General features: G+C 46.8%; 1 protein-coding gene across 1 annotated transcript in view; it reads right to left on the reverse strand.

Annotated features, from left to right (window-relative positions):
• Positions 1-3,036: 3,036 nt before the first annotated feature.
• PAMR1 (peptidase domain containing associated with muscle regeneration 1) overlaps positions 3,037-26,462 on the reverse strand; it is a 75,968-nt gene continuing 52,542 nt past the window's right edge. The window contains exons 7-11 of the mRNA XM_043580963.1: positions 12,256-12,468; positions 10,199-10,265; positions 6,613-6,845; positions 5,446-5,738; positions 3,037-4,131 (exon numbers count right to left, since the gene is read on the reverse strand). Coding sequence (XP_043436898.1) covers positions 3,595-4,131; positions 5,446-5,738; positions 6,613-6,845; positions 10,199-10,265; positions 12,256-12,468 — 1,343 coding nt within the window. The 3' untranslated portion in view covers positions 3,037-3,594. The remainder of the gene's footprint in view (positions 4,132-5,445; positions 5,739-6,612; positions 6,846-10,198; positions 10,266-12,255; positions 12,469-26,462) is intronic.

The following is a 26,462-nucleotide window of genomic DNA, read 5'->3' on the forward strand; positions in this document are numbered from 1 at the left end:
AAGGCCCCGCCAATAGAACGTTCCAAGCTGGGGGTTGCCTGTGCATAAAAGACAAAAAGAACTACTACAAAACGAATCAGAACCAAACTGTTTTGGGTGAAGCAGGAGTCTTCTCAGGCTCCCCCCGAATGCATCCTGAATGGACAAACATTTGTCCAGCATTCGTATCCCATCATTTGCAATGGCTTTTGTTCCAGGTCAACCTAGGGGAAGCTGGAACTATGCAAAATTCCCTTCCTTATGTGATTGCGGGTGGGCACAAGAGGAACTTCCATGGGATCTGAAGAGGGGAGTGGAGCAGTACCTCCCTGCTCTGAAAGCTGGTAGCACACCAGTCACTGTGATAGTTCACACTCAAGGTCACTGATCCACCGGCTCACCTTGCTGGGGGGTGAGGGGGACAGCACCCAGGCCCACCTGCTGGAAATCCTCTTCAAGCTTCTCTGAGTGTCCTGGATCAGGTGTGCGTACAGCTACATGCTAAGGGTGTCAGGACGGCTGGGGACGGCAAGGGAAAACATGGGCTTCCCTTCATCCTTGGGGGTCTCAGCTTGTCCTTGCTCGGCCAACTTCCCAGCCAGCTTTCCTTCCCGACTGCTAGCCCTGTTGATTCCAGGTTCAACACCAGATGCCAAGGCAAGAGCCTCCCACAGACCTCCCTGCCAGTGCCCACAACTGTATGTTTTCATTACTATCCCCTATTCTATAAGACTCTTAGAAGTTCTGATTCTCTGATCAAAACCCCTGACTGATGGGCCACTCTAGATTCCCAGCTGAGAAAGAGATCTCTCATCCTCACAGCCCCATGCTAGGATGTGAAGGCCATGTTATGAAGATACGGATGGCATTCCTATGGAGCCAGATGTGGCCAAGGGACAGGCTGGTGTCTGACTCTCTTGTCCAGACCTAGAGATTTCGGTCAGCATGGCAGAGTGCTTGCAGCCCACGAGGGCAATGCCGGGATGGGAAGATCTTGGGGGTGGTGGAGAAATGGGCATGGGGCCCATTAACCAAGTATGCCAAGGCAGGGCTGCCAGGATTTCAGGCCCGTTTCAACTTCTGAGGGGATCAGAGTCATAGCTGAGATGACATAAATGTGAACCAAGTCTGAATGACGGGGCAAGGACGCAAAGGATGTCAAGAAAGTAGGGAACTGATGGTCTGGGGAGTGGTGTGGGGCGGGGGGGGGGGGTGGTCAGGACAGAGAGAACAGGTAATGCACATGGGCACCCATGTGGGATATGCCCACAGAGGCACAGATGCAGGCTCTATGGAGCTGTGCCCAGCTGGACAGCCTAGCCTCAGCCTCGTATTACAGGCACCGAGCTATAAGCCATGTACTACGCTCAGCACTTTACACGGTATCTGACTTAATCATCACAGTCACCACAAAAGATGGATTTTATTATGTCAACCTAACCGTTGGGAAACTGAGGCAGCTATGTTAGGTGACTTGCCCCGGGTCACTTAGAAAAGAAGTTGAGAGGCAGGAAGTTGAATCTAGATTTCTTTGCTCAGACTCCCATTATACCTCTCAAAATCCAAGTTTTCTAGGCTTAGAAAAAAAAAAGAAAAAAGAAAACGAAAAAACCTTGCAGCAATTTGGTAACAATATCTGTCGAACCCGATGCCGCAGCCCTAGTTAAGGTCTCAGATGATTACGGCATCATGCCAGGCTCAGCTCCCCAGTTCCTGACCCACTGAGGCTAGGAGACAATAACTATTGCTTGTTTTAACCACTAAACATTAGATGCTTGTCACTCAGAAGTTGATAACTAATACATCGCTCTTCGACTAAGCCATGAGAAAGGAGGTGGGTGTGGATTCTGGAAGCCCCAGGAAAGTCCGACAAGATGATAAAGTACCAGAAACTGTCTCCTGGCTCAGGGAATTATGTAAAGACACAGAGATAGTAGGCAGGTTGGGAGACAAGCGTATCCTAACCTCCTGTGTTGGGGCCCAAGAGCTGAAGGTCGAAGTTCTCTCCAGTAGGTTGAGAAAGAGTAATGTTCCTATTTGGGTCTATAGAAGATGAGTATCTTCTGGAGGTCCCTGTACCAACCCTGGGCTCTCAGCCCTCATGAAGTGTAGAAAAGACCAAGATATTCTCGCAAAGGCCCCAAGGGTAGAAGGGGAGGTCACTGAGAGTCTGGCAGGATGGCTGCTACCAGAGAAGGTCGTCGCTGTGGCAATGAGGCCGAGTGATCCAAACCAGGGTCAAAAGGGAGTCACCCCCACGACTCAGGAGTACCATGTCAGGAGGGAGGGCTGCTGGGCCCCAGGGTAGCAGAGAGAACATGGCACAAGTTTCAGTGGTTACCGCTGTGGCACTCGAGGTCAATGTCGGCAGGACGGCCAGGGATGGGAAGGACCCACCACACACACCCAAGAGCCAGCAGGGACTCCGGAGTCTCATTGTGCCCCAGTACTTGAAGGGTAGCCTCCATGGCACCCTCTTGGAGGAGAGGAGACTGGCCAAGAGAGCAGGGAAGAAAGAATAAAAGAGTGAGCCCCCCCCCCCCCCCCCCGCCAAACACACACAAAAGTGAAAGTTACTGAAAAGATCACTTCAGGGACTGAATTCATATTTTTTTTCCCGCCGCTATCCAGTGAGAGCCAGGTAGCGTTTGAAAAGAAAATCACATCACTTCTGGAAAACAGTGGAGCTTCACTGTCTTGGCACATCTCAATCTAGTGTGAGTAAATAGGTGATTCCAGTTCAGATGCTATGAGAATACGTCATCAAGATGGACAGAAGTTCAAAGCAGAGTTTTGGGTTAGATCTGGAGCATGAGAACCAGAGGGGACACTAGAAATCATCTAATCCCTGGTATTTTCCTCTGGTTGTGCCTTTTCTGACGGCCCCCGTGTTGTTCCTCCTCCAGCCCATAACCCAGCAATTTCAGGGGCTGGTGTTGAAAAGATGGCTTCAGCTTTGCCACACGCATTGTTTTGAAATTATGACTTGAGGATCTATTTTAAGGGGCTTCAAGCCATCAGAAGCAGCACGCAGCAATGAGAGCCATAGCACAGCGGTTCTGTAGGTCAGAAGCCAACCCTCGTTTTATTAAAATATGGACAGGGGATTGAGAAAGAGAAGGACCACGCTTTACGGTGGCAATGTACACAAAAGCCAGAGCCACATCCAAGCTCCGCTGTCCCGGGCTGTCCCACAGGCGGCTCTTTGGAACGTGGTCTGGCTAGAGTCTTGGAAGAGACCTCATGAAACCCAGACTTCTTGGCCAGTGCTGTCTCCGCCAGGGCTGGCCATGACATTCACACCACCATAGGGCAGGTGGGCAAAGCCACTGGGCTGGTGGAACGGGGACCACTTCTCTGCTATTCCCATAGTCCTTTTGGAGGAGACTCCGTCCTTGCAGAGCAGCCTTGGTGTCTTCCAAATGGTCTCAGCAGCCAGGAAGGCAGCGGTCTACCAAAAAGTGAGCTCTACTCACTCTCCACTGAGTTTCGAGCTTGAAGTCAGAAGCCCTGGCCCAGCCGAATTCACAGGCAGAATCAAACTTCAGGTCCACACTGCCTCAGGCAACCCACGTAGAGATGGACCCACGAAAAGCACCTCAGTGGCGCTGAGGCTCATTTCATGTTTCTCTCGATCCAGTCTTTAAAAGGCAGTACCTTGCTGAACGCCGTGTAGAGGCCGTGGCTGCATGTTTTGTCATAGCTCCAGCTGACCAGCCCCACCAGATGCCAGCGTGGCTCGGGGGACGCCCGTCCCGGAAAGGACACAGCCGCGATGCCTCCCGTCTCCGCCATGCAGATATCAGAAGGGGCAGCGGGGTCCCGGCTGGCACAGAACATGTTGTCCGTGATGCTCACGGGGATGCCGTGGTCCTCGTGCTGCTCCTCACACAGCAGCGAGTCCACCACCCTGACCACCCCTGAGCGCAGCGTGTCGTTCTTGAAGCCCGGGCTTCTGGCATCGGACAGGACGTTCCAGCCGGCCACGGTGATGCGGGACTCCTGGAAGGAGGTGCTGAGGTCCCGCGGGGCGGCGAGGCAGATGGGCTGGACACGGGTGCTGACACGAGCCTTGTCCAGGAGCTTCAGGATGGCGATGTCCGTGTCCAGCAGGATGGGGTCGTAGTTGGGATGCAGGATGACTGCAGAAATCTACAAACGCAAGACATGGACAGTAGTGGTGAGCCACGAGCTGCACAGCGAACAAGAACAGGCAAGCCCTAGGGCCAAATAAAATTCGGAGCAAATGTCTTAGGGACACACGTAATTATTTGGAGACGCTTTGCTTAAGGGGTCCTGGGAAACATCAGCTCTCTTTCGGGGGCTGCAAAGTGAAAAGCCCACTGCTGCCTGGTAGGTGGGGTTAACTAAGTGGGGGCGGCAGACGGGGCTGCCGACAACAGTGTGGCACAACCCAGCTAAAGCGGGTAGCGGCCACTTTGCTCTGGCTGACCACTGCCCGGCCGAAAGGGGGCAGCATTCTAACCTGGCCAGAGAACCGACTCCAGACCTTCATCTGAACCTCCTGATTTTTAAATGCTGGCACAGAACTGGCTTAAAAAAAAAAATGTATGTTAGCGCCATCCAAACACAAACCCCTCAAGGCGACCAGTTTGCAACCTCTGGCCCACCATACACGTTCATCTGTAAGCCAGTAAGAAGACAGAGCTCCACCCAGAATGCTCTACAAGACTTTTCCACAGTCTTTGCTGATTGTCCCAATCCTTGCTGATCATTCACTTTGATGGGAGCTTCTAGGAGCCTACGTCTGTGATATGCTCTAACATTTTTATGTTCGTGTTCTAGTACTGCAACTACCTTTGGGCACATTTCCTCGGGGCTTCTCTTGTGTCAAACTAATCATAACATACTGGTCCGTCACTTCCAGTAGCCTGTGGACTCCTCAGGGCAAAAACCATGCCTCATGTATCTATTCTTATGTATCAGTTCTGTATCTATTCCCTGTGAATGGCGTACTATGGGAGATCAACAACGAATGGATAGATGGATAAGATGGATAAATGGATGGATGGATGGATGGATGGATGGATAGATAGAGAGGGAGGTGGGTAGGTGGACGGAAGAGAGGAAGGGAGGGAAAGAGGCAAATAAAGACAGATGTATATTATAAATTGATCAGGAGTTCCTTGGATAAAATCTTTCTATGTCCTCAAAGCCTACCTAGTACAGTGACCTAAACATAATGGGTGATTAACTTTTGATGATCTCCATGATAGATGATAGTTGTTACAATCTTATTTTGAAAACAAAGGGAGAAAAGACTCCCTAGTCTTTCTAGGTGCCCCTTTCTAGTATCTGTCTACGTGAAATATTGGGCACCTGCTACATGCCATCCTCTGGCTGGGTGCTACAGTGCCAAGGTGTCGGCACAGGCACACCTGCTGCTCTCCTGGTGTGGAGTTTGCTGAGCCGAGGCCTAGTCTCCAGGGGACAGCCCTCTCTCACCCGCAAGCTCTGGATGGTCTTCTCCTCTCGGTCATCATCCCGGTAGAACTTCCCCAGGACGACTCTGAGGTCTGCTGTCTTGATCATGGTGACCCTCCCCAGGTCAGTTACGCAGTGGGCAGCCACCACCACGGTGCGCTCATTCACCAGGGCGCCGCTGCAGACCAGGAACCACGCGTCCTTGTGCAGGCTGCCACCGTGCACCCCGCTGGCCCTCCTGTAGATGGCCGCCTGCCACGGCCAGCGCATCCCCTGGGTCTTTGGAGCGGCGATGTTCTCAGTTTTCCCACAGACTATGGAGAAAGCATTGGCTCAGTGAGATAAACTCAGACTATCCCATCCAAAGGGGAATGTGTTACTCAGCCAAGAAAACACAAACCTGGAAAGGTAAGCACCGTGCGCGTGATGACCACTAAGCATCTAAGCTGTTTTTCCTTTCCCACTAAAGAGTTACCAACCACCTTGTTGTCATGGCTGGCTATAAAGTCTAGGGTGAAGATTGAAGGCTTTGGATCCCAGGCACTTACTATCAATAGGACTTTGGGCAAATTGCCTAATCTCTTAAAGCCTCAGTCTTCTTGCCTACAAAATGGATACAGGAATCACACGTGTCTCACCCAATTCTTGAGGAGGCTGGATGATCATGTATGTAAACAGTTAGACTCAAAATATCAGTGACTATCATTATAAACTTGACCACAAAGAATTAGGCCATACTGTTCTCCTTTGACAAAGAGGATGGGGAAGGTAGTTTACTATGTGCAAGACCCTATTCCAGAAACTTCCACATACTACTTCAGTGATCATCATCTTAGCCTTATGGGTAATTAAAAGCTCATCACCTAATTAGTAACAATTACTTACTCAATACCACTGGATGATGAGCATGAAAACGGGCTTAGACGGGATATCCAAGATGACATAATTAGAAGCCTTCTGGAATTGTTAACTCCTTTCCCCACCTGTGTGTAATGACGGTTCTCTCCCTTTTATCCAAGGAAACATAAGAGAATTATTCAGAAGGAAGTATGCGCCCTCCAAAAAAATTCACCTAAGACCATGGGACGAGAAACCTTTCCCAAAAAGTCTTCAAGAGGGTTGAGGGCTTTTCACAAGTAACCATGGAAGATGTAAGGGGCTCCAGCCCCAGGACAAGCCTTGACTCACTAGGGATGCAGGACGGGGCACGTCCACTCCACTTCCCGGTCCTGAGGCATGTTCGGCGGCTGCTGCCCAGGCGACGGTAGAAGGGTGAGACACACTCGTACTGGAGCTGGGTGTGCAGGTGTTGGAACCCGGGGGGCAGATCTCCAAAGGGAAGGGCTGGCTTCTTGGTGGGGGCGCCCTGCAGTTTCTGCTTGCTGAAGGACGCTGAGTAGAGCTGGTGTAATGGCGTCTCCCTGAATTGGGGCCCACGGGCCCAGAGAAAACAGGGTGAGAGACGGTCATGGCGGCCCCTATGGTATCCATGCCAGCCCCCCACGTAGATATTTGGTTAGAGCAGAAAACGAAAAGTCTATCTCATTCTCTCTATCCCTCCCGCTCACCTCCCCCACCCTCTCTTTCCTCTCTCTCTCTCTCTCTCACTTACACACACACACACACGCATGCACACACACACACACTTCCCTTCTGCCACTGAGCAAATTCTCTTGCACACCTCAACCTTCATTCTGTTCATCCATTTCCATTTCTGGCATGCCTCCGGCTGCCTAGGATTTTAACCAAAGGATAGTATCTGGTGTAATAGCTGCGATCCAAGGGTACGTTATACGTGCACACAGAGAAAAATTAACTGTGAAATTAAACAGGAAAGGAAGTTCATTTGAATGAGAGAAATCCAGGCATCTTTTTTCCTCCAAACATTATCATAATGGGGTAACATTAGGAATCGACTTGAACTAAACTGTGTTGATACAGTAGTTTGATTTAGCAATCAGCGTATATAATTAGGACACCTCAGGGAATAGAGCTTTCTCAGGGCACAATGATTGGCAGAAACACAGCGTACTGTGTGTAAATGCGAAAAGGCCTTTCAAATGAGCACTTGGAGCTAAAGCCCCCAGAGACCACCCAGGGGTTCTTGGGGGAGACACACACACATTGGAGAGCTTGCGTTCATGGTGCATCAGTGCTAACGATCACTGCAAAGTTAGAATTCTTTTAGGAAACAATGTTTTCATCTCTGTTGAATGAATGGGGAGAGGAAGCCCAGAGAGGGGAGTGAGAGTACACAGAAGGGTACACGGGAAGCTAAGTTGGTACCCAAGGCAGCACTGAGCAGTTATGGTTCCCAACCTGGTGTCTCCACTGGGCCATTTGATATCATCTGAAGAAATCTGTGTCATGTGTCTGCACGGCACTTCACTCAGAACAAATATTCCACCCACACTGATTTCATTCAACAAATCTTGAGCCCAGTTTAGAACAAGGTCTGCAGTTCAAGGAGCTTCTGAATTGGCCAACAAGCTCATCTTTTGGTCCATCTGTTGAAAGACTACACTGCCTTTGGGGGTTCTTGGGTGACTAGGCTGCTGGAGATATGTATATCCACTTGCCAGCAGCCTATCTTCCAGAAAGATCCTTAAAACCAAGTTTTAGGCTTGCTTTTTCATCTACATGAGCTACCGGGCACCTTGTCACCTAACCTCCCATTATAATCGCTCTAAAAATGCAAAGCCCCATAGTCTTTTTCAATAGCTCAGGGGCTGCTCTACAAGACGTCTCCTTGGAAAGAACAGGTTTATCCCACTTAGCGGAGAGTCCAGCTCCAGGTAGGTCATAAAGATCAGGAAAGGGAGCAGAATTTGTCTTCTACAGCCACTGTTCCCAAGGGAATGCCTTGCCTGAAAAGGGAAAGACAGAAATAGGAGATATCCGGAGGAAGGGTGAGAGACTGAGGAATATCCTGCTTTATGAATATTTCAGGTCACTTGGCTGTGGCCAGTTCTGGTCACTGGGATGCACTGTTACCAATCCTAAAAGCAATAGCTACCAGTGACAGGTGTTCATCCGGGCAAGTGTTCTGCTAAAGCCTTTACGTAGGACTTAGTTAGAGCTTAGTGCATAAGGGAGCAAGCCCTGAAGACCCTGAAGACTGTGAAGATCCTGGATTTGCATCCTGGATCCGCATTTTGCAATGTGACTTGGAGCAAGTTAATTAATTTCTCTGAGCCTCGGTTTACCCATCCGTAATAAAATTGGTAATAAAATCTATAATAAAATGGTAATAATGATAATCCCTACCTCAGAGGTCGTAACAAAGAGTAAACGAGCTAATGCATGGGAAGCGCTCAGAAGAGTAACTGGGCACATAGCATTCGATAAATGCTGTCTATCGGGGCTGCGTCTAATCTGTTCAGCAATCCCCAGAGACACATGTTATTATGATCGTCCTCATTTTTCAAAAGAGGCAACTGAAGGCTTAGCAAGCGTAGGAGCTTGCCCAAGAATACTAAATACAGCCCTAAAGAGAGACAGAAGCCGGTCTCGAGCCATTGTTTGTCAGTCCCATTCATTCAGTCCACGTTCGGGGTGGTTATGTTTTCTTGCGTGCCCCCTGTGTGGCAAGCATTGTTCTTGGCAGGAGAACTCGAGCATGAACAAGACACAAAATGTTCCTGCGCTTGTAACCTATATTTACTTATTTTCGTGGGCTGGGTGGGGGGGGGGGGGGGGGCGGGGGTGGAGATAGAACTTGAACAAATAAAAAAATGGATGCAAGACGACAGGTGGGGATAGAAGCCAAGCCGAAGACGGAATGACAGCAAATGCCAGAGAGTAGAGAAGTCGGCTCTGCGGTCTGGGTGGTAGTGACATTACTACCTTTGTTTTATTTGCTTATTTACTTATTTATCCGGTTGACTGTGGCTTAATTTTATATAAGGTGGAAAAAGAGAAAACATTAAATGGTACCACAACATGGTTGTCATTTTGGGGGGGGGGGGGTTGCTATTTTCAAAAGCACAGCCAGGCAAGGTCTCTCTGCCAGGTTAAAAAGCTGAGCGAGAGCTGAAGGAAGGGAGGCATGAAGCCTCACTGAAATCCAGTGGAAGCAGGGTCCAGACAGAGCTGTGAGGCTCTGAAGCGGCACCGTGCGTGGAGGGGTAGAGAGGACAAGCCAGGCAGCCCGTGTGGCCGGAGCGGAGGGTGAGGAGAAGAATGGCAGGAGATGAGATGAAACGGTGTTTCCTGCAAAATGAGGCGAGACGTAGTAGAAATGGGCCGATTCCATCCCCACCGGTGGCCTCCACATCTGTCTTCCCTGGAGGAAGGCTGGGCGGGCACATCTGAGGGCCCGCGTCCCTCATCGGGGACTGATCGTTTGTCTCTAGTTCCTGGGTGCCACCGGCGTGCCTCCTCTGGTTGATTACTACAGAAAACATCTTCCTGAGTCTGGCAGGAGGGCCATCCCTGTAGAAGGTACCCTAGTAAACACGGAGCAATTTCACGAAGACTCGAGTATTAAAATCCAGTCCCTCACGGATCATCTTCAAGCCTTACTTCCCATCAACCACCTGCTTTCCCACGATCCAGTGAACCGTGTACACGTTCCAGCTGTTGCTACCTCTTGGCCAAAGGCAGCTGGCTTATCAGCCTCCCTCTAATAGGCCCTGTTCTTTCATGAGCAGTCAGCTCTGAGGGTCCCTAAGAAACCCCAGAGTGTCTTTGGCCAAACGCAAGGCGAGAAAAGGGGCGGGAGGGGAAAGCATGCATTTGCCTTTAAAGCAGAGCTCGGGTGTCTCCACCTCACCTTGACTGAACCTGCATTGGAAGAACTTTGCGTCTCACCAGGTCTGAGATCTTTGGTTCTCGGCAGGCTAGAACGAAGGAGACAACACTGCATAATCTCTTCCCATATTACCTGCTCCCATCATTCCGTTCAGATTCATCCCTGACTGCCCTTTCTGGACACCCCCAGGGGTCTCTGAGGGGAGGCATGCCGGCCAAGCTTGGACAGCTCCCTAGCGAAAGAGCTCGCCGCCTTCCATCTAAATTGACAAGCCCCTCCGAAGAAGCCACGTAGAGCACGCACCTCTGACAAGCCGCTCTACCTAGGTGATGTGGAACCCTGGCAGTCAACACACTGGCACTCTCTGTTCACACGACAGCATTAGTGACCTTGATGGAAAATGGAGCCAAGGTCAAAATGAAGGTTCTAACTTAAAGCCCCACGCAGGGAACTACAAGGTTCTCCTTTAGGCCCAGATGTCAGTGTCCACCATGGGGAAGTCTTGGGTAGCTGACTCCCTCATGTCCTTTCTCTGAAATTGAGGCTCCTGATGACCATTTAAGGACACCTCAAAGCCCAGCGTAATTTTGCTGAAGTGTCTCTTTCTTCACAAGTGAAAAGCAATCTTTCTCGTTCCGCTTTCCCAATCAGGCAGCCAACATTCGTCTAATTAGCAAACTAGAGAACTTTGGTTGTTATTAATTCGTAAGAGAAGAGTTGACAAAAATCTCCAAGGACATATGTAACACCGTGTCCATACTTAATGAAATCAAGAATCAGAGTCTGTGCTGGTGGGGACGAAGGTCGCTTCTGGCTAAAGTCTAAAGTGATTTATTCCTTTCACAAACCAATTCTCTTTTATTTCTTTTCCCAGGAGTTGGGTTGTTGACAAACACCCAGAAGGGAAAGTGGAGGATTAAGGCAATTATCTGGATAATCTAGGCCAAGGACATGCTTTTCTTCCTAGGAAACAGCCAGATGATTGTGACCTGCCCCTGAAATACAGGGGCTGTTGACCTGGTTCAGTAAGAAACTACCCACCCCCAGTGCAAGGGGGAAGTTTCAGGCTTCTCTGTACAAGGTTCCATTTTTTTCTGGTCCCAAACCAACCTTTTCCATCTTCCTCCCAGATTCCCAGTTGGCCCCACTTTGAGTTTAGCATGATCCATTCCCTCCTGCCTATACTTCCTTGTTTTCCTTTGTCTCATGATGGCACTATCGTCCCGATTGCTCTTTATCTCTGCCAACCCTTCCCAGCTCCCCAGATTGGCTCTCCTCTGACTTGTGGTGTGCAGCTATCCCCATTTCAAGCAATATTGATCGTTCCCTCCTCTGAACATACATTGCTCATCTGTTTCCTCTAACTCTGCCTTGAATGCTCAAGGACTTGACATCTTGTTAAGATGTCTTTCACCATGTTAACATCTTTTTTTAATGTTTATTTATTTAAAGAGAGACAGAGACAGCGCCAGCAGGGGAGGGGCAGAGAGAGGGAGAGAAAGACAGAATCCCAAGCAGGATCCGCGCTGCCAGCACAGAGCCCAATGAGGGGCTCGAACTCACAAACCATGAGATCATGACCTGAGCCGAAATCAAGAGCTGGACGCTTAACTGACTGAGCCACCCAGGTGTCCCCACTATGTTAACATCTTAAACTTACTGCCACATAGGCCGGCAGGACGGTGTGTCTATTTTGTTTTGTTTCCTGTGTTAACTTTGTATTTCATAGACAGTAGATAAACACAGCTATATTGAAGCACACTGGTTGCCTCAATTTTGTTCTTGGGTCTGCATATCTAAATCAGTCCTGTCATCTTTCCTAAACTGCTCTGATAACTATCTTGATCACAGCAAGAAGCTGTGATTAGGATAAGCAGGTCCTCTGGAGGTCCAGAAAAGGAGCAAATGTTTTCAGAGATGGCTTCCCACCTGAGAGTTATGGATGGTTCCCGGGAGAACCTAAGAGGGAAAGGCATTTTCTTTTTTCAGGGGCTCACAAACACCGATGTATGGGAACTACCAAAAAGTCCGCAGCTCCGTCTCCTTCTGTGGCTCTCTCGCAAATACTTGTAGGTTACCTTTTATGCAGATTGGCTGTTTCCCCGACCACTCTCCATTCTGCTGGCAAGTTCTCTTCTCGTTGCCACTAAGAACGTAGGAGTTATTACAAAAGAAGGACACGACAGTGCCGATTTTCGCATAGTGCCCGTTGATAAGCCCAGGGCCACCTGTTATCTTCTTGTACCCATTGACTGGGCCCCCAGGGTCCGAGCAGTTTCTTTCTTCAAGGACTAAAAGAAGAAATAAAAGGGGGTGGGGGGAGGAGCTGTTAGAAGTGTGGAGTATTCCATTTTAGAACCAAATCTTTTCATGTTTCACTGAATTAAACATGCAGTGAGGTGGAGCCTGCTATGGACGGTACCCAGAGGAATCACCAAGAGAAAACTCGTAATAGAAAATGCATGCGTTAGACATGTCTTCCCTTGAGAAGTATTTCATCCCGTATATAAATAAATTTGACATCGCCACTGGCTCTCCTGTGATCTTGTTCATTTCTTTCTCAAACTGTGGGAGCTGGGCAGGCCTGGGCAAAATAAACATTGCACCTAGATTTTATGACCAGTACCCAGGGGTTATTGCTTTCGGTGTTGTGCTGTCTCTTCCATTCCCTAAAGCTTGTGCAATTCAACAAGACCATTCAGTTTCCCATTTGTATTATACCCAGAATGTAGAACTTACTAGAAACAAAGCCTTATGTGTGAAATGAATTTAGATGCTATGTTTCATCTTCAGGAACCCAAGTGTGCTGAAAGTTATGGTGAAAAAATACTAGAAACTATATAGATTCAGAGATAAAACAAAGTTCCCCCGATCTCCAACTATATACTTTCTAACTAAATAAACACTTAATGTCCACTCCAAAGGCATTTCTATTCTCTAACTCACATTGGACAGCAATGGAGAGCAGAAATGTCAACACCAGCTATAACACCAGTGTCCGAGCACTGAGCAGGGTATCAGACAATTCCTGGAAAGATTCTATCAGGTAACATATTTTTCTCAAATGGATTATGGCACAAGGGTGAATCCTGCTTGCGTAAGGACGCAGAGGGAGTCCCCTGAGGAATTCGACCTTTAATTACTGCCCTTGGGCACCAATCGCTCCGTCAGCCTCCCTGGTCTCTTTTTAATCATTTCTTCTCAAACACAGTCTCATCCCTATGAAACAGTCCCCACGCAATGTGATCATGCATCTGACATGCTTTTCTTCCCTTAACCATCCCAATTACCTTTCAAGAAACCTGCTTGCCTGCCTCCAGGCAAGAAAAGAATCTCCATTCCATTCATATAGCACTTCTAAAATACTTGAGAAGTAAATATGAGTAAATTTCCCTTTGTGCCAATTTGGCAGGGTTGCTAATATTAACCAAATTTCTGGTTTGTCTGCTTTAAGACTGCCCATAGACCATGTGGCAGATGATTTCAAGGATCTTCTGTATGCTTTTGGGCTACATACTAGGAGCAGTTTCCACAATGGGGAACTCCAAAACCCCACCTTAACTTAAGAAATCAACCTGAGAGAGCTTTCGCAACATGGCATATGGAGAGCAATGCACTTTTTGAAACTTCAAGCGGCCTTAGAAATCCCCAGTGCTTATATTCCCAGGAATGCCTCTATGATGTAGGAGGGAGAGGCAGAGAAAGCATTCCGTATTGCTCCAGTGATGGGACTCCCTTCTTAGAGCGGAGATCACTCAATGCCCAGAACGTGTAGCCTGAACCTGAGCCTACAGTCTCAAAAAGGTACGGTGCGTCATACCTGCAAGTGTTAGAAAATGGAATTCACTGCCAACATAAAAATCAGGAGATTGCTCAGAGAAATCCATATTACTAATTTCTGAGCAAAATTCAGATCCAGAAACCCTGGGCCTGTGTTCCCACATGGCCACAATCAACTGGCGTTGAGAAGTGGCTTCTGCTTAATGGGGGCTGCATTCTTCATTTTGGTCACAGCCCCCATTGCCTGGCCCTGGCAGGGGCTCCACTCTGTGGTTAGTTAGCCTATCAAAGGGCCATGCTTTGTGCAAAGGGCATGATTTGTGCAACACCAGGGCAGTTTCTCCTCCATTTTGAGTTTTGCTTCCTATAGCTCACAGCCAAGAAAAATTCTGGTGATACTTAAGACCAGTCCTGGAATACTGAAAGAAAATGAACTATAGTTGAATCACAGCAGTTTCAACAGCAGATAAGAAATCCCTTCTACCGTGAGCCTGATAGTTGGGTTTCTCCCCTTTTAGAAGTAAGGACTTCTGTGGTCCACCAGGCTCCTGCCCTGTGATTTCCTAATGGCAGCATTCTTGTGGATCCTATTTCCAATTCCCCATTTAATGTGGGTTTAACCAGCAGGAACGCACTGGAAAGTTCTCAAGCCTTTGGAGGTAACAAAGCCTTGGGACAATTTAGGTTATCTGCCTTTCTCCCTGAGGAGGATTTAAAGGGAGACTCCAAGAGAAACTGAGTCAGGATATACAAATAGGTCTGCCCAAGGCTGAGGAGTTCTGCCATGTTTCTAGAATTCTTAGATGCTACTCTTTTTTAAGTGACATGTCTGAATCAGGTCACATGTATACATTTCATGTAGTATGTCTTTATTTCCAATTCTCAAAGAAGCTATAATTAAATCAACAACGCACCTTAAACTTGATGAGATCTTATAACAGAGAACTATTATTTGATTTTAAGTTATTGCTCATGAATGGTCGGCAGGATGGAGCTTCCTAGTGCTGAATGATGCTTCCGAGTTAGGTCCAATGAACCCTATATGGCTGGGGCACCCGGCTGGCTCAGTCAATGGAGCATGTGACTCTTGATCTCAGGATTATAAGTTCGAGCCCCAAGTTGGGTGTAGAGATTACTTAAAAATTCAATCTTAGGGAAAAAAACTCTATGGCTAAAATTCAAGAGAAATACAGGCAATAGAAACAGATTTAGGAAGGATTCAGATGTGTAGTTTTAGGACACCACTTGAAAATAAATATGCTCAATGTGCTCAAGGAAATAAAACAGAAAATTGAGAACCTCAGTAGAGGACTGGAAACCTGAGAAACTAACCAAAGGAGAAAGGTAGAACAGAAAAGTTACAGTGACAGAAATTTAAAGCTTAATTTAAATTAAGTGAGTTTAATAGCAAGTCAGATACAGCTTATGTGTATTAATAAACTGAAATATAACTCGCAAGAAAAAATTCAGGATGAAGCCCAAGAGACAAAAAAAGTGAAAATGTACAGGAACATGTAAGAATACAGAGAAGGTTAACAAATACATGTACCTAGCATCTCAGTATATAGAGATAATGGCTGAAAAAGACTGATAAGAGACATCAACCTACAGATTCACAAAGTCCCAACATGGATACATAGGAAGAAAACCAGGCACAGACCTATTACACAAAACTGTTAAAAACCAAAATCAAAGAAAAAATTTTAAGCAGCCAAAGGGGTAAAAAAAAAAAAAAACGGATGGGAAAAACATACTTTAAAATAATTATAGTCATTCTCTGGCTTGTAACATCAAAAAGGATTTTTGCCTCTTTATCATTTTTTCCCCATGTTTGACAATCAGAAACTGTAGCCATAGAAGTTTGGTGTTTATTATTTTTGTGGTCATTCGTTATTTTAATTTTTTTAAAATAGCAGGCAAAATGGTTTGGGTCCTCCCTGCTCAGCCTATAAACCTAGCATGAACTGGGCCATGCATTGTTTTATGTTCCCATACTCTCTCCCCTCCCTGTAAATCTCATTACCATCTTGCATAATCACAGAATAATCCAACCTACTGTGGGCTCAGATTTAAATGAGCTTTGTCACTAGAATCTGGGGGGAAAAGAAGGGCCTCCAGAATCAGACAGATATAGGTTGAAATAATTATTTGGGTCCCCAGTGTCCAGAATAAGTACACCAGAGGTCCTCAGTTAATCTTTGTTAGTAGGTGGAGGGGATAAAGGGTAAAATTTATTCATTCTTCCATTTAATGAACTAGGGTGTGGGAAAATGACATAATTTTCCAAACCTTGCTTTTCTGGGCCTGAAAAATGGGATAATAGCACTTATCTGGCTGGGCTTGTTTTGAGGAATAATTTCTATAACACGCAGTTTCCTTTTCTCCTGTTTGCCTTTATTTACAAAGTACGCAACTTCTAAAACTCAATTCCCCAAATTCAGACACTTTAAAGAAAACCCACGAGGAAATCTAAAGACCTATTATTGGGTCTATTTGAATATAAAACAATATGCCACTCTATTGTCTAGCTTCTTGGTAATGTCTATGCATGATGCGCTGGAGACCTGGGCCCAGGATGTTGACTCAGACTTCTGGGTATCAGCCATGGTCTCTGTCTCATCTCTTTTAATCAAGCAACATGAAGCCTCAGAATTGTATTCTTGTCTCAAACATCCAGTGGGCATCATTTCCTTTTCCCTCTCATTTATTTCCCATACTATACAAAGCTGTACACTCTCCTAGGATGCTTTTGAAGAGAATTCTAGGACTTCCTCCACCCATCCTTTTCTCTCCCAGTTTAGACATCTACGTGTTGGGTCTATAGACCATCTGCATCTCATTAGAGCACCTCCCCAGGGTTACATTTCAAAAGCTATCTCTTCACTTCACCTGTGGGTTCTCTTTTTAGAATCCTTTGTATCTCCCCGTTGAACAGATCCATGATTCTTTTCTATTTGATTTTTCAAGGGCTTTGTGCTTCCTTTCTCCTCAGTGGGATGGATGTTTCCACACAAAGCCAAATGAGAATGTAAAACATCTGAATCCCTGGCCTGAAGAAGCACCAAGCTTCTGCTTTGCTAAGTAATACACTCCACGATTAATAATAAATAGCACATCTCCCTGTTACTTTTAGAACTCAGTCTGGGGATGCTAAACACATTAAGTTTAGCATGACCTTACCTGCCATTTCATGAACAAAAAACAGTACCTCGAGGTGCATTGCTGTTTCAGACAAACATTTAAAGAAAGACTCCCTAACCTTGTTTTCTTGTTTTCTCAGGGCAACAGTACAAGGTGGTTCGCTGTGATGCCACTTTAGAAGGACACATGATGGTTTTGAGATGGCTCTTGTAATGAAGTCTATCGGTGCCCCACCCAGGTCCCCTCATCCCCTTTTACCAGCTCAGCTTCCACATGTGCGCTTTACTGCTGAGAGCTGACACCTGCCACCTTCAGAGGACTGCCCTGGGCACAGGCACGGGCACCATCTTGCCCATATGAAAAGCTGAAAAATGCCTAGACTTTTGTCCCCTCATGCCCACCCCAGGGTTGCCTATAGACAATGACTGCTAGGTGTATAAACACAAAAGCTCAACTCCTATTCCTCAAGGCATCATTTATACTCCCCAGCACCCCCACAGGATCGGACTGAGTCTGGGAGTTCAGGTGAAATCACTCTTGCTTGGTTTCCTCCTCTTTCCCATCTCGCTTCCCCAACTCCCTTACTGGTCGATCCTGGGATCAACTGGTTGATCCCTTACCTCCTTTAATAAATCATTTGGACGCAAATGCTTAGCTCAATGACCGGCTTGGGAAAAAGTTACCAAGGACAGGTCTGCTATTTTCTTAGCTCTGGGCTTTAGGGCCCCTCATGCCTCCCCACGGTGGCACTCCCGGGAGGTGACAAGACCCCAGAGCGGCGGTCATCTCAGCCCTGGGCATGAAGCTCTGCATGCCTTTCAGCACTCCTGGGAGATCTTGGGGCGGATGATTGGCATCTAGAGAGGCCAGCTCTCGTCAGAGGGGCCTCCAGCCTCCACAGATCCTCTAGCAGCCGGCCGGCCCCATGTCAGCAGAGGTGTTTGACCTGAAGGGATCAGGTGCTCTGAGACAAGAGGCTTCCTCGCGAGCTAAATAGCGTGGACCCAGAATCCACGTGAAGCTTCTCCCTGATGATTTGGTGCTGTCTTTGTAAATCCAGCAACTTGTTTACCCCCCAAAGGTACAGACAAGGCCCCAACAATGCCAGACTGAATTTCTCACAAGTCTGAATGATGAGTCTTAGACTTGGCTTTAGGTTGACCTAAAGCAAATAAACTTACGGCTTTCTCTCCCCCTGATTGATACACTAAGATTCATACTCGACAGAAGGTAGCTGAGGTGACCAGGTCCAGAAGCTCTACAGGAAATGGACATGATGATGGAGATATCAGAGAGCATGTCAAGATAATGTGGAGACATTTTTAGGAATGGGGGCTCTTCAGTACACACAAGTAACACCAATTTTTTTGTGTTCTCTGCTCAATTATATTGAATATGACAAAGTCCACACTCTTCATCCCTAATTTAGGAAGTGGAACCACCTCCCCACCCCCCTAATAATCACAAAACTTGGGAGTGGGGGCAGTTCCCAGCTGTGACAAACAAACAAACAAACAAAAACCCAGACCTCTTCTTCCATTATATCAGTGTCCACCAGTATATCCTTGCCCACAAAAATAATCTTTTCATGAATAAGGCCAGAATTTCAATATGATATACCAAACACCCACGAATATTTGTCTTTTCCTCTTGCTTTGTTCTTGAAGTTACAAGTTCAAATTTGAAGACAAGATCTATCAAAAAACCCCTAGGAACCAGAGAATCCAATCACTGCTTTGCCTTTTAGAAGTCCAGCATGCCTCTCTGTAGAGAAAGACCTGGGGGAGTGCTGAGCTCTATTGATTTCATGGACTAATTTTCTTGCACCACATATTGAATGAGTGCTTCCTCTGTGCCCAGGAGAATAAGGCGCTGGAAGATGTTTTCCTACATCTTTAATATGGAAACGTTTTTATTTAAACCCAGAAATAGAAGTGATGTGAGTTAAGGCTTATTGTACTAAAGTACTTAAGGTACCTGAAGGTTCTCCCTGGCCTCACTTAGTACTTGTTAGGAATGGTTTGGGGACTTCCTTCCAACTACCTATTCCCCAGGTCAGATTTTTACCAAACAAAATATTCAGAGGAATCTATATATACTATGTATAGTGTTGTCATATATTTTTTCTTTTTTTTATTAGCACCAATTCATCCTAAGTGACTAGTGCTTTTCCTAACTTTGCTTCTAAAATTACAAAAGAATGTAGGGCCCTGACCAAGGAATAAAACAAAGGTAATCACCGGGGCCTTAAATGAATTTGAATGCGTTGTGGGGTCTCAGCAAACACTAACCGACCCCAGCAGTTGACTATAGTCTGAGTTGCAACAAAGATTTCATCAGGCACCGTTGATTGAACTGGGTTGATAGCCCTTAGCCTGCTGTGTCACCTGAAAGAAAACTTGTAAATCCAGACAGAGAACCCAGGGGAGGTGGAACCGGGTTCTAATTTAGATGCTTCTGCTAAGAATAACCACTGGGGACTTGTTGGAATGTGTTGGCACATTTGTGCTCCCCTTGGGTTACTAGGCAGAGCTGTTGACATAGAGATCACCATTTAACCAGGGCACACGTTGAAGTTAGTGCAGTATGACCAGTCAATCAAGGGCACAATAACCAAAGACAAGACCATTAGTGAAGGCCCAATGATGTTTCCTGAGGGTGGGAGCACTCACTTTCTAGTCCCTGTCTGGAAATGCTAGGTGGCAAAGTTTGCTCAAATCCTTCAGAAGATTTCAAGTCCTTTGGGAGGTACTATAAGCTATCACCACTGGAGTCTCCACTCACTTTCACCACCCCACCGAATAAAGGACGGGGCTGGCTCTTATGCACAGAGAATGTGTGTGCATGCACACACACAAACGTGAGACAAAGAGAGAGAGAGAGAGAGAGAGATCAATTCTTGGGTCTAACACTGGACCTTTTAAAATCAACCATACACTCATATTTTGAGCATCCTCAGACAGTGCAATCCTGAAATACACATTATTCAGCACTGATGGAAGGCTTACCTAATATTTTAAAGAAACAATCAAATGCTAATCTAGCTGACCTGAGCTCCAGCCCTCTATTAAGTTAGCTTCTCAAATAAATATTTTCATGAGGTACTTTCAGTTGGGTCCCTCCAGAAGCAGACTGCGAGGAAGAGATTTGAGTGCAGGTAGTTTATTTAGGTGGTGATCCCGGGAAGGACCAATGGTAGTGTAGGGGAAGTGAGACAGGGAAGTTCACGTTACCAAGAAAGCTACTACTGGGGACAACTGAGGCTCAATGCCATTGGCAAATTCTGAGAGACCGTGCGGAACCTACCTCAGAATTATTCTACAGAAGGAGTAAGAGGTATGAGTAATTACCTACCAAACGCAATCAATCATTTGCTGAAGGATGATGAGATAAACATTAATTCCTCCGCACCTCCAGTCTGCCCATATATATGAGTCAGTGGCTTTGGAAGCCCAAGAAAACCCTGAGGCATGGTTGCAGGAGCCTGGGATTGGAAGCCAGTGGGTCAATATACACAGTGATGGTGTAAACATAATAAAATCCAGCTACCTCTTTTTTCAGGAGACGTGGATGGATTTAGCTTTTAGAAATATTTGGCATAAAAAAAAAAGATTAGATTTCTGTTGTTTACAAAACTGAAGTGGAAAACATTTCCCCAGCACCCATCTTTGGATAAGGAGCAAAAGGGAGTAGGGGTTGTAACAGGATGGGTGATATTTGCATCTCCCAATGAACTTGCGTCCACTTTCACTTGATATACAATTAGAGCCGTACCATCTAAGGCATTTCCCTTTTTGCCTTTGCTGCCAGAACACTCAGAATCAGAGACATCTGCAGCTGCATTTCACCTAATGCAAACGTGGAAGCTGCATTTAACTCCCTCATCTGATCTAGTGTTCTCTTTCGCTTGTTCTTGCCCTGCTTCTAAATCACTTGGATTCCTTCTAATTACTATTATTTACATCCTCCTGGCTTTCAGCAATGGTTTGATGTCATTTACAAAACTGCCCATCAAGAAGCATACATTTCTTTTGTCGAATCGTATATGAATGAACTGGTTATGGCAGCCAGATAGCCGCGCGAGGCAAAAACTAAACCGGGGTACTATTTTGTCTCTTTAAATAGGAGCTGAGTTTCAGAGCTGGGAGATTATCTGAGAATTTCAGCAAAGAAAACAGATCCAAACTCAACACAATTCGTGATCCCAGCACCTGGCTGATGTTGGGGGCTGGGTGGTGGAGGCTGTTGGTCTCAATTCTTAGCATACCCTTGGTACCCGCCCATTCTCACTTGTCACCAAAATCAAGGGAATAGTTTGTGACAGAATTTACATTCTGTTTGGAAAAGGCATTAACTTTCCCACTGGGGCTTTGTTCATCCTGGAAACCTGAATGAACATAAGACCAACGCCCAGAGATAACCACCGGATGGACTCTGGTCTCTTCTCTTCCTGTTCAGCTTATATTTGAGTTTAGTGCCTTTGGACCGAACCAATTATCTTTTACCTCCACAAAAGTCTTCCCCAAACAGGCATAATGACACCCACCGGCGATGTAATTCCCACTACAAACCCTTTTTTATCTCTTTCCAGCCAATGGTATTCTGTCCCCCTGATGCTTTCCAGCCCTCTGCGGGTGTGAATGAGACAGTATCCATGTGAAATTATGCTTGGATTGCACACACTGCTGTTTATTCATCCGGCAGCAATTTGGAGGCTGAGGCTTACAATTAGCTATTTGATCTTAATCAGTATTGTCCTTGGCCCCTGGTACACTGTGTCTTTCGGATACCATTTTTCCGGTGTTTGGATGGCCTATTTACTTAGCTGACGCTGCCTGTGTCTAAGAGACAGGTCGGCTTTGAAAGATGTTCAGAAAGTACTAGTCATTTTACTTTTGTTCAAAATCAACCTGACACACACTCATTTGGTAGAGTAACTGAGTAACCTACGTCACTGGTAGAAACTTAGCTGCCCTCTACCTAGTGGACCTGCTTGGTGATAGTCTTCTGGGGGCCTCCCCAAATCTCAGGCTTCTGAGTCAGCTGCTGGGTTTGTGGTAGAAGGTGGGTCCTAATGCTAACTCCCAGGGAAAATGTCTCCCAGCAGTATTGATTGTCAACTCTTCAACATATAAGAAACACTCACCATGAAAATGGCCCAGGCTAGGCAATTCGGTTCTGTTTAGCCTTGGGGATGAAGAGAATGACCTTGCAGAAGAGTCCTAAGAGACTCTGCCCACTTACTAATTCTCATCGCCACCATCACCATCACCAAAGGCCTTACTAGAGGAAGCTGTGACCGGGAACTGTGTGGCATGGGATGTTCTCCTCTGCACTTGAGAAAGGCTAAGATTAGTTCTGCCAAATAGAAGGGAAAACACATACGGTATAGCTCTGTCCAAGCTCCTGAGTGCCTAGAGCGTAACAGACGCTCAAAAATGTTCGGCTACATGAATATATAAAGTGGCGTGGATAATAGTGCCCACCCCGTGGAGATGTTGAGACAATGGAATGAGACAATGTCACATAAAGCACAGAGTCTGGCCTGTGCCGAGGACACAAATAAGAGCAACTACCTTTGTCGTTTTTCGTATTTGGAGGCCAGTGACAAGGTCTTACGTTTTGCAGAGAGGAAGCTTTCATCTTCCGAAGCAGGGTGAGGGACAAGTGCTGATATCCCACAAGGCAGAAGCCTGTAGAGAAAAGTGGGGCCCCCCTCTAGCCTCTGTCAGGGGGCTGGGGTCAGTCTCAGGGTCCAGGAAGGCAGGGATATTTGTTCCCACCAGAAGCTCATTCTGCTTTGCTCTCATGCTCTTCTACTCTTTGCCTCCTCCAGTGCCTTCCCTCAGTGGCACACAGCCCGTCCCCGCTCTAATGGATTGCCTCTTCACCTCCTCAGCCCCCAAATCAAATCTGCCTCCTGCGATAAGTCCTGCGTCAGCGACCTCATCTGCCGAAGCAAAAGCCAAGAGGGCCCCGTCAGGGGCAGGCGAATGGAAGCAAATTCTTGGTAAACCAGTGGTGGGTCTGGCCCTCTCCACACTGATGGGTGCTCCATCCCGAGCTCTTAGAGACAGTCAGACTGGAAAGTTGACCATGTGGCCTCACTTGTCCTCTTGTTACTTGCTAGAATGCTGTCCATAAGGAGAGGGATGGCTGACTCGCAAAATATATCCCCTGTATGCCGACCACAAAGCATCTTACCCCGAAAGGGATATGGCAACACTCTGGCTAAGAGGCTGGAGGCCCGCAGAGCCCATCAGAGTTGATGCTAAAGCGTCATGTCGTCTATGTAGACTCACGTTCGCCCAACAAGGAATGATCCAAACGAAAAGGAAACTTTCTCCTGAATTATTAAACAAACAAATACCTTGATAACTACATAAAGGCAGTTTCTATTGTGTTCAGTTATAGCTTTTGCTTTTCAGATCTTAATCTAAACGGGATGGCATCCCTCTAAATACACCAAGAAGGATGTCAGAGATTCATCTCCATGTTAGGGACAGAAGTGGATGGGAGGCACAGGTGTAAGGAAGTGTATGAGGAGTTAGCAGTCCACTAGCTGATGGTCTTCTTGGGGCCCCTGAAATCTCTGAAGGCTCTGGGCCATCAAGTGCTTGTGGGTAACAACTATGGATTTCCCCAGGACTCTTCATGAAATTATCCTTCTGCATCTCATACCATCTCAAGCCAGACTGCTCGAAACATATAATGAAACATTTAAGGGATGCCCTGGGGCAGCAGTCTCCTATATGACCACCAGGGGACTGACATAGGGCCCGCCACATGTGAAGTGAGTAACTTCTGAAAATCCCCATAAGAAAAAGGGAGGTTGACCAGATAACACTGATGCTTGGGCAACTTGCCCTGGAGTTTCCAAATCCAGTTCCTCCCGGGGCATTACTCCATCCATCATTTCTCAAAGCCCCCACTCTGAGCTGCCCTGGTTACAAAGGCTCCTTATCCCTCATGCCCAGTGTGGGTGTCTTCTCCTGGGATCTAGGATTCCTCCATGACAACAACACTGGAAGTGTCTACTTGCCTGATAAAACCAGATCCTTCTTGCCTGTATGCAAATGCAGAGGGAGCAGTTCTTAGTATCTGGCAATGATTTACAAACAGCAGTTCACAGAGGAAACTTACAAAGTCGAAGGGAGAATTTTCCTAAGCCCTGGAGCCCCGAGAAAGGTGTGTCATAATCATCTAGTTTGTAGAAACTGGTGCTGTTCCCCTTACCCCTTATCTGGAGAGTCCCCTGCTTTCTGCCAAACTTTTAAATGGCCATAACAAACGAATAAACAAATGGAAAGTAGAAACAGACCTATAACTACAGAGAACGAGCTCGTGGTTGCTAGAAGGAAGGAAGTAGGGGATGGGCAAAATGGGCGAAGGGGAGTGGGAGGTACAGGCTTCTGGTTATGGAATAAATAAGCCACAGGGACAAAAGGCTCAGCATAGGGAAGACAGTCAATGATACCGTAATAGCAGCGTAGGGTGGCAGATGGTGGCCACAGTTGTGGTGAGCATAGCGTGACACATAAAGAAACTGAATCACTATGTCATACACCTGAAACTAATATAACATCATGCGTCAGCTATGCTTCAAATTTAAAAAAATTTAAAAAACATAATGGCTCCTATTACTCAACTCAGCACCTTACATGGATTATTTCATTGCATCCTCACAAACGCTCTGAGAAATATTTGGCATTATTTTTCTGAACTTTGTAAACAGGGAGAATGAGGCTGGAGTTCAACGACCTCCTCAAGGTCCTCTGGCTGGTAAATTGCAGGCTAAGAGTCAAACCAAGGTCTTTCTGGCCACAGAGCCCAAGCTCTCCACCCCGGGATGTACCATCTCCAGACTACAGACAAAGGTGCACCTGTCTTCCATAAATTAAGGACAAGACAGGCCCTTGGAACGGTGAAAAATCCAGGCAACTATTCCATTTTAACAGTGTCGCCCCTGAGTGATCTTGGGACAATCTGCACGAATCCCACCAAAGCTCCGCATCTTACGTCTCTGATCGGAGAGGTGATCATGACCCACTGTTGGCCTCGGCACATTCTCACTGCATCAGCATTACCGTTTCCATGAAAACCCCCAAGTTCCCAATCACTTATTCTGATGAGAAATGCGGTTGCCCCTTTGAAGCTAAAGTATAAAGTGTGCCTCTCATCTGGGGCTCTTTCTTCCCAGTCCTTGGGACAGGCTAGCGGGAAACCTTCTGATGCTCCAAACCCCAAACGAATCCAGATTCCCCCGTTTTCTTTAATTGGTGGAAGCCGGTTTGTTTTGTTCCAAGCGCGTCAGAGCCCGCAGTGTGAGCATTGTGCCCCAAGATTTAGCCCATTTCATCGTCCTTCATTAGGATGCAGGGGAGAGCCCGGGCATCGGCAACTGGGCCAGAGGAACAAAGGCAACATGGAAACTGGAACGGGGCAATGAAGCCCTCGCTCTTCACTTTTACAGAACAAGATTCCCACCATTTACTCAAGAACTTAGTTTGTCCTTGTGTCCCATACAAAGAAACAGGAAACTTCAGAGGGAAAAGAGGTGGGGGGGGCAGTTTCTTACGCGGTGGCCCAGGGAGGTTGGGGTCACTGAGGGTGCTGGCAGGAGGCTAGCTTGGCCCCAGTGCTGAGGAGGGGGCCACTCCCGTTTTTTGCTCTCAGAGGAGGTCACCCGAGAGCAGGGGAAAGTCGCTCCTCCTTGGGAAACAGTCTGAGGAGACACCTGGGGGCGAGGGGGCAGCACCTATGGTCCAACTGCACTGGGGGCTCTCACAGCGTCTCCACAACTGAAGGCGCCCACCTGCGCGGGTGCTTGCTTCCTCCTCTGTCTTCACAGCCCCAGGAAGTCTGGCCATGAGATCTTCCCTCAGACCCACTTGTCTCCCTTGGAGAAGAAATCCATTTTCAACTTGACAAGAGCAGACCCTTGTCTCTCAAATGCGAGTCCTAATTCTTAATCTGAGGACTGGTGTTTATAACAGCTCATCTCGTAAACTGGTGAAACCTCTTAGTGACAGTTTCAGCAACAGCTCTCCCAAGTTTAAATATGTGTGCCCTTTGAACTAACAGCTCGAAATCTAGGAATTTATCTTATAAAAATTCCTCTCCATATGAACTAAGAGGTAGATGTTAGGATATTCACTGAAGCTCTCTTTATAATAATATATTAAATACGGCATCAAGTCCATCTTAAGGGATTAGATGAATACAATTGTATATATATCCCTATGATGGAATACACAGAAAATCACCCCCCCCTTTTTTTAATGAGGTAGACCAACATGGAGTGGCCTGGAAAAAATATCCATGATACAGGCACTGAAAACAGCACACTGAAAACAAACTTTTG

This window comes from Prionailurus bengalensis, chromosome D1 (assembly GCF_016509475.1).
Source record: "Prionailurus bengalensis isolate Pbe53 chromosome D1, Fcat_Pben_1.1_paternal_pri, whole genome shotgun sequence".
NCBI lineage: Eukaryota > Metazoa > Chordata > Mammalia > Carnivora > Felidae > Prionailurus > Prionailurus bengalensis.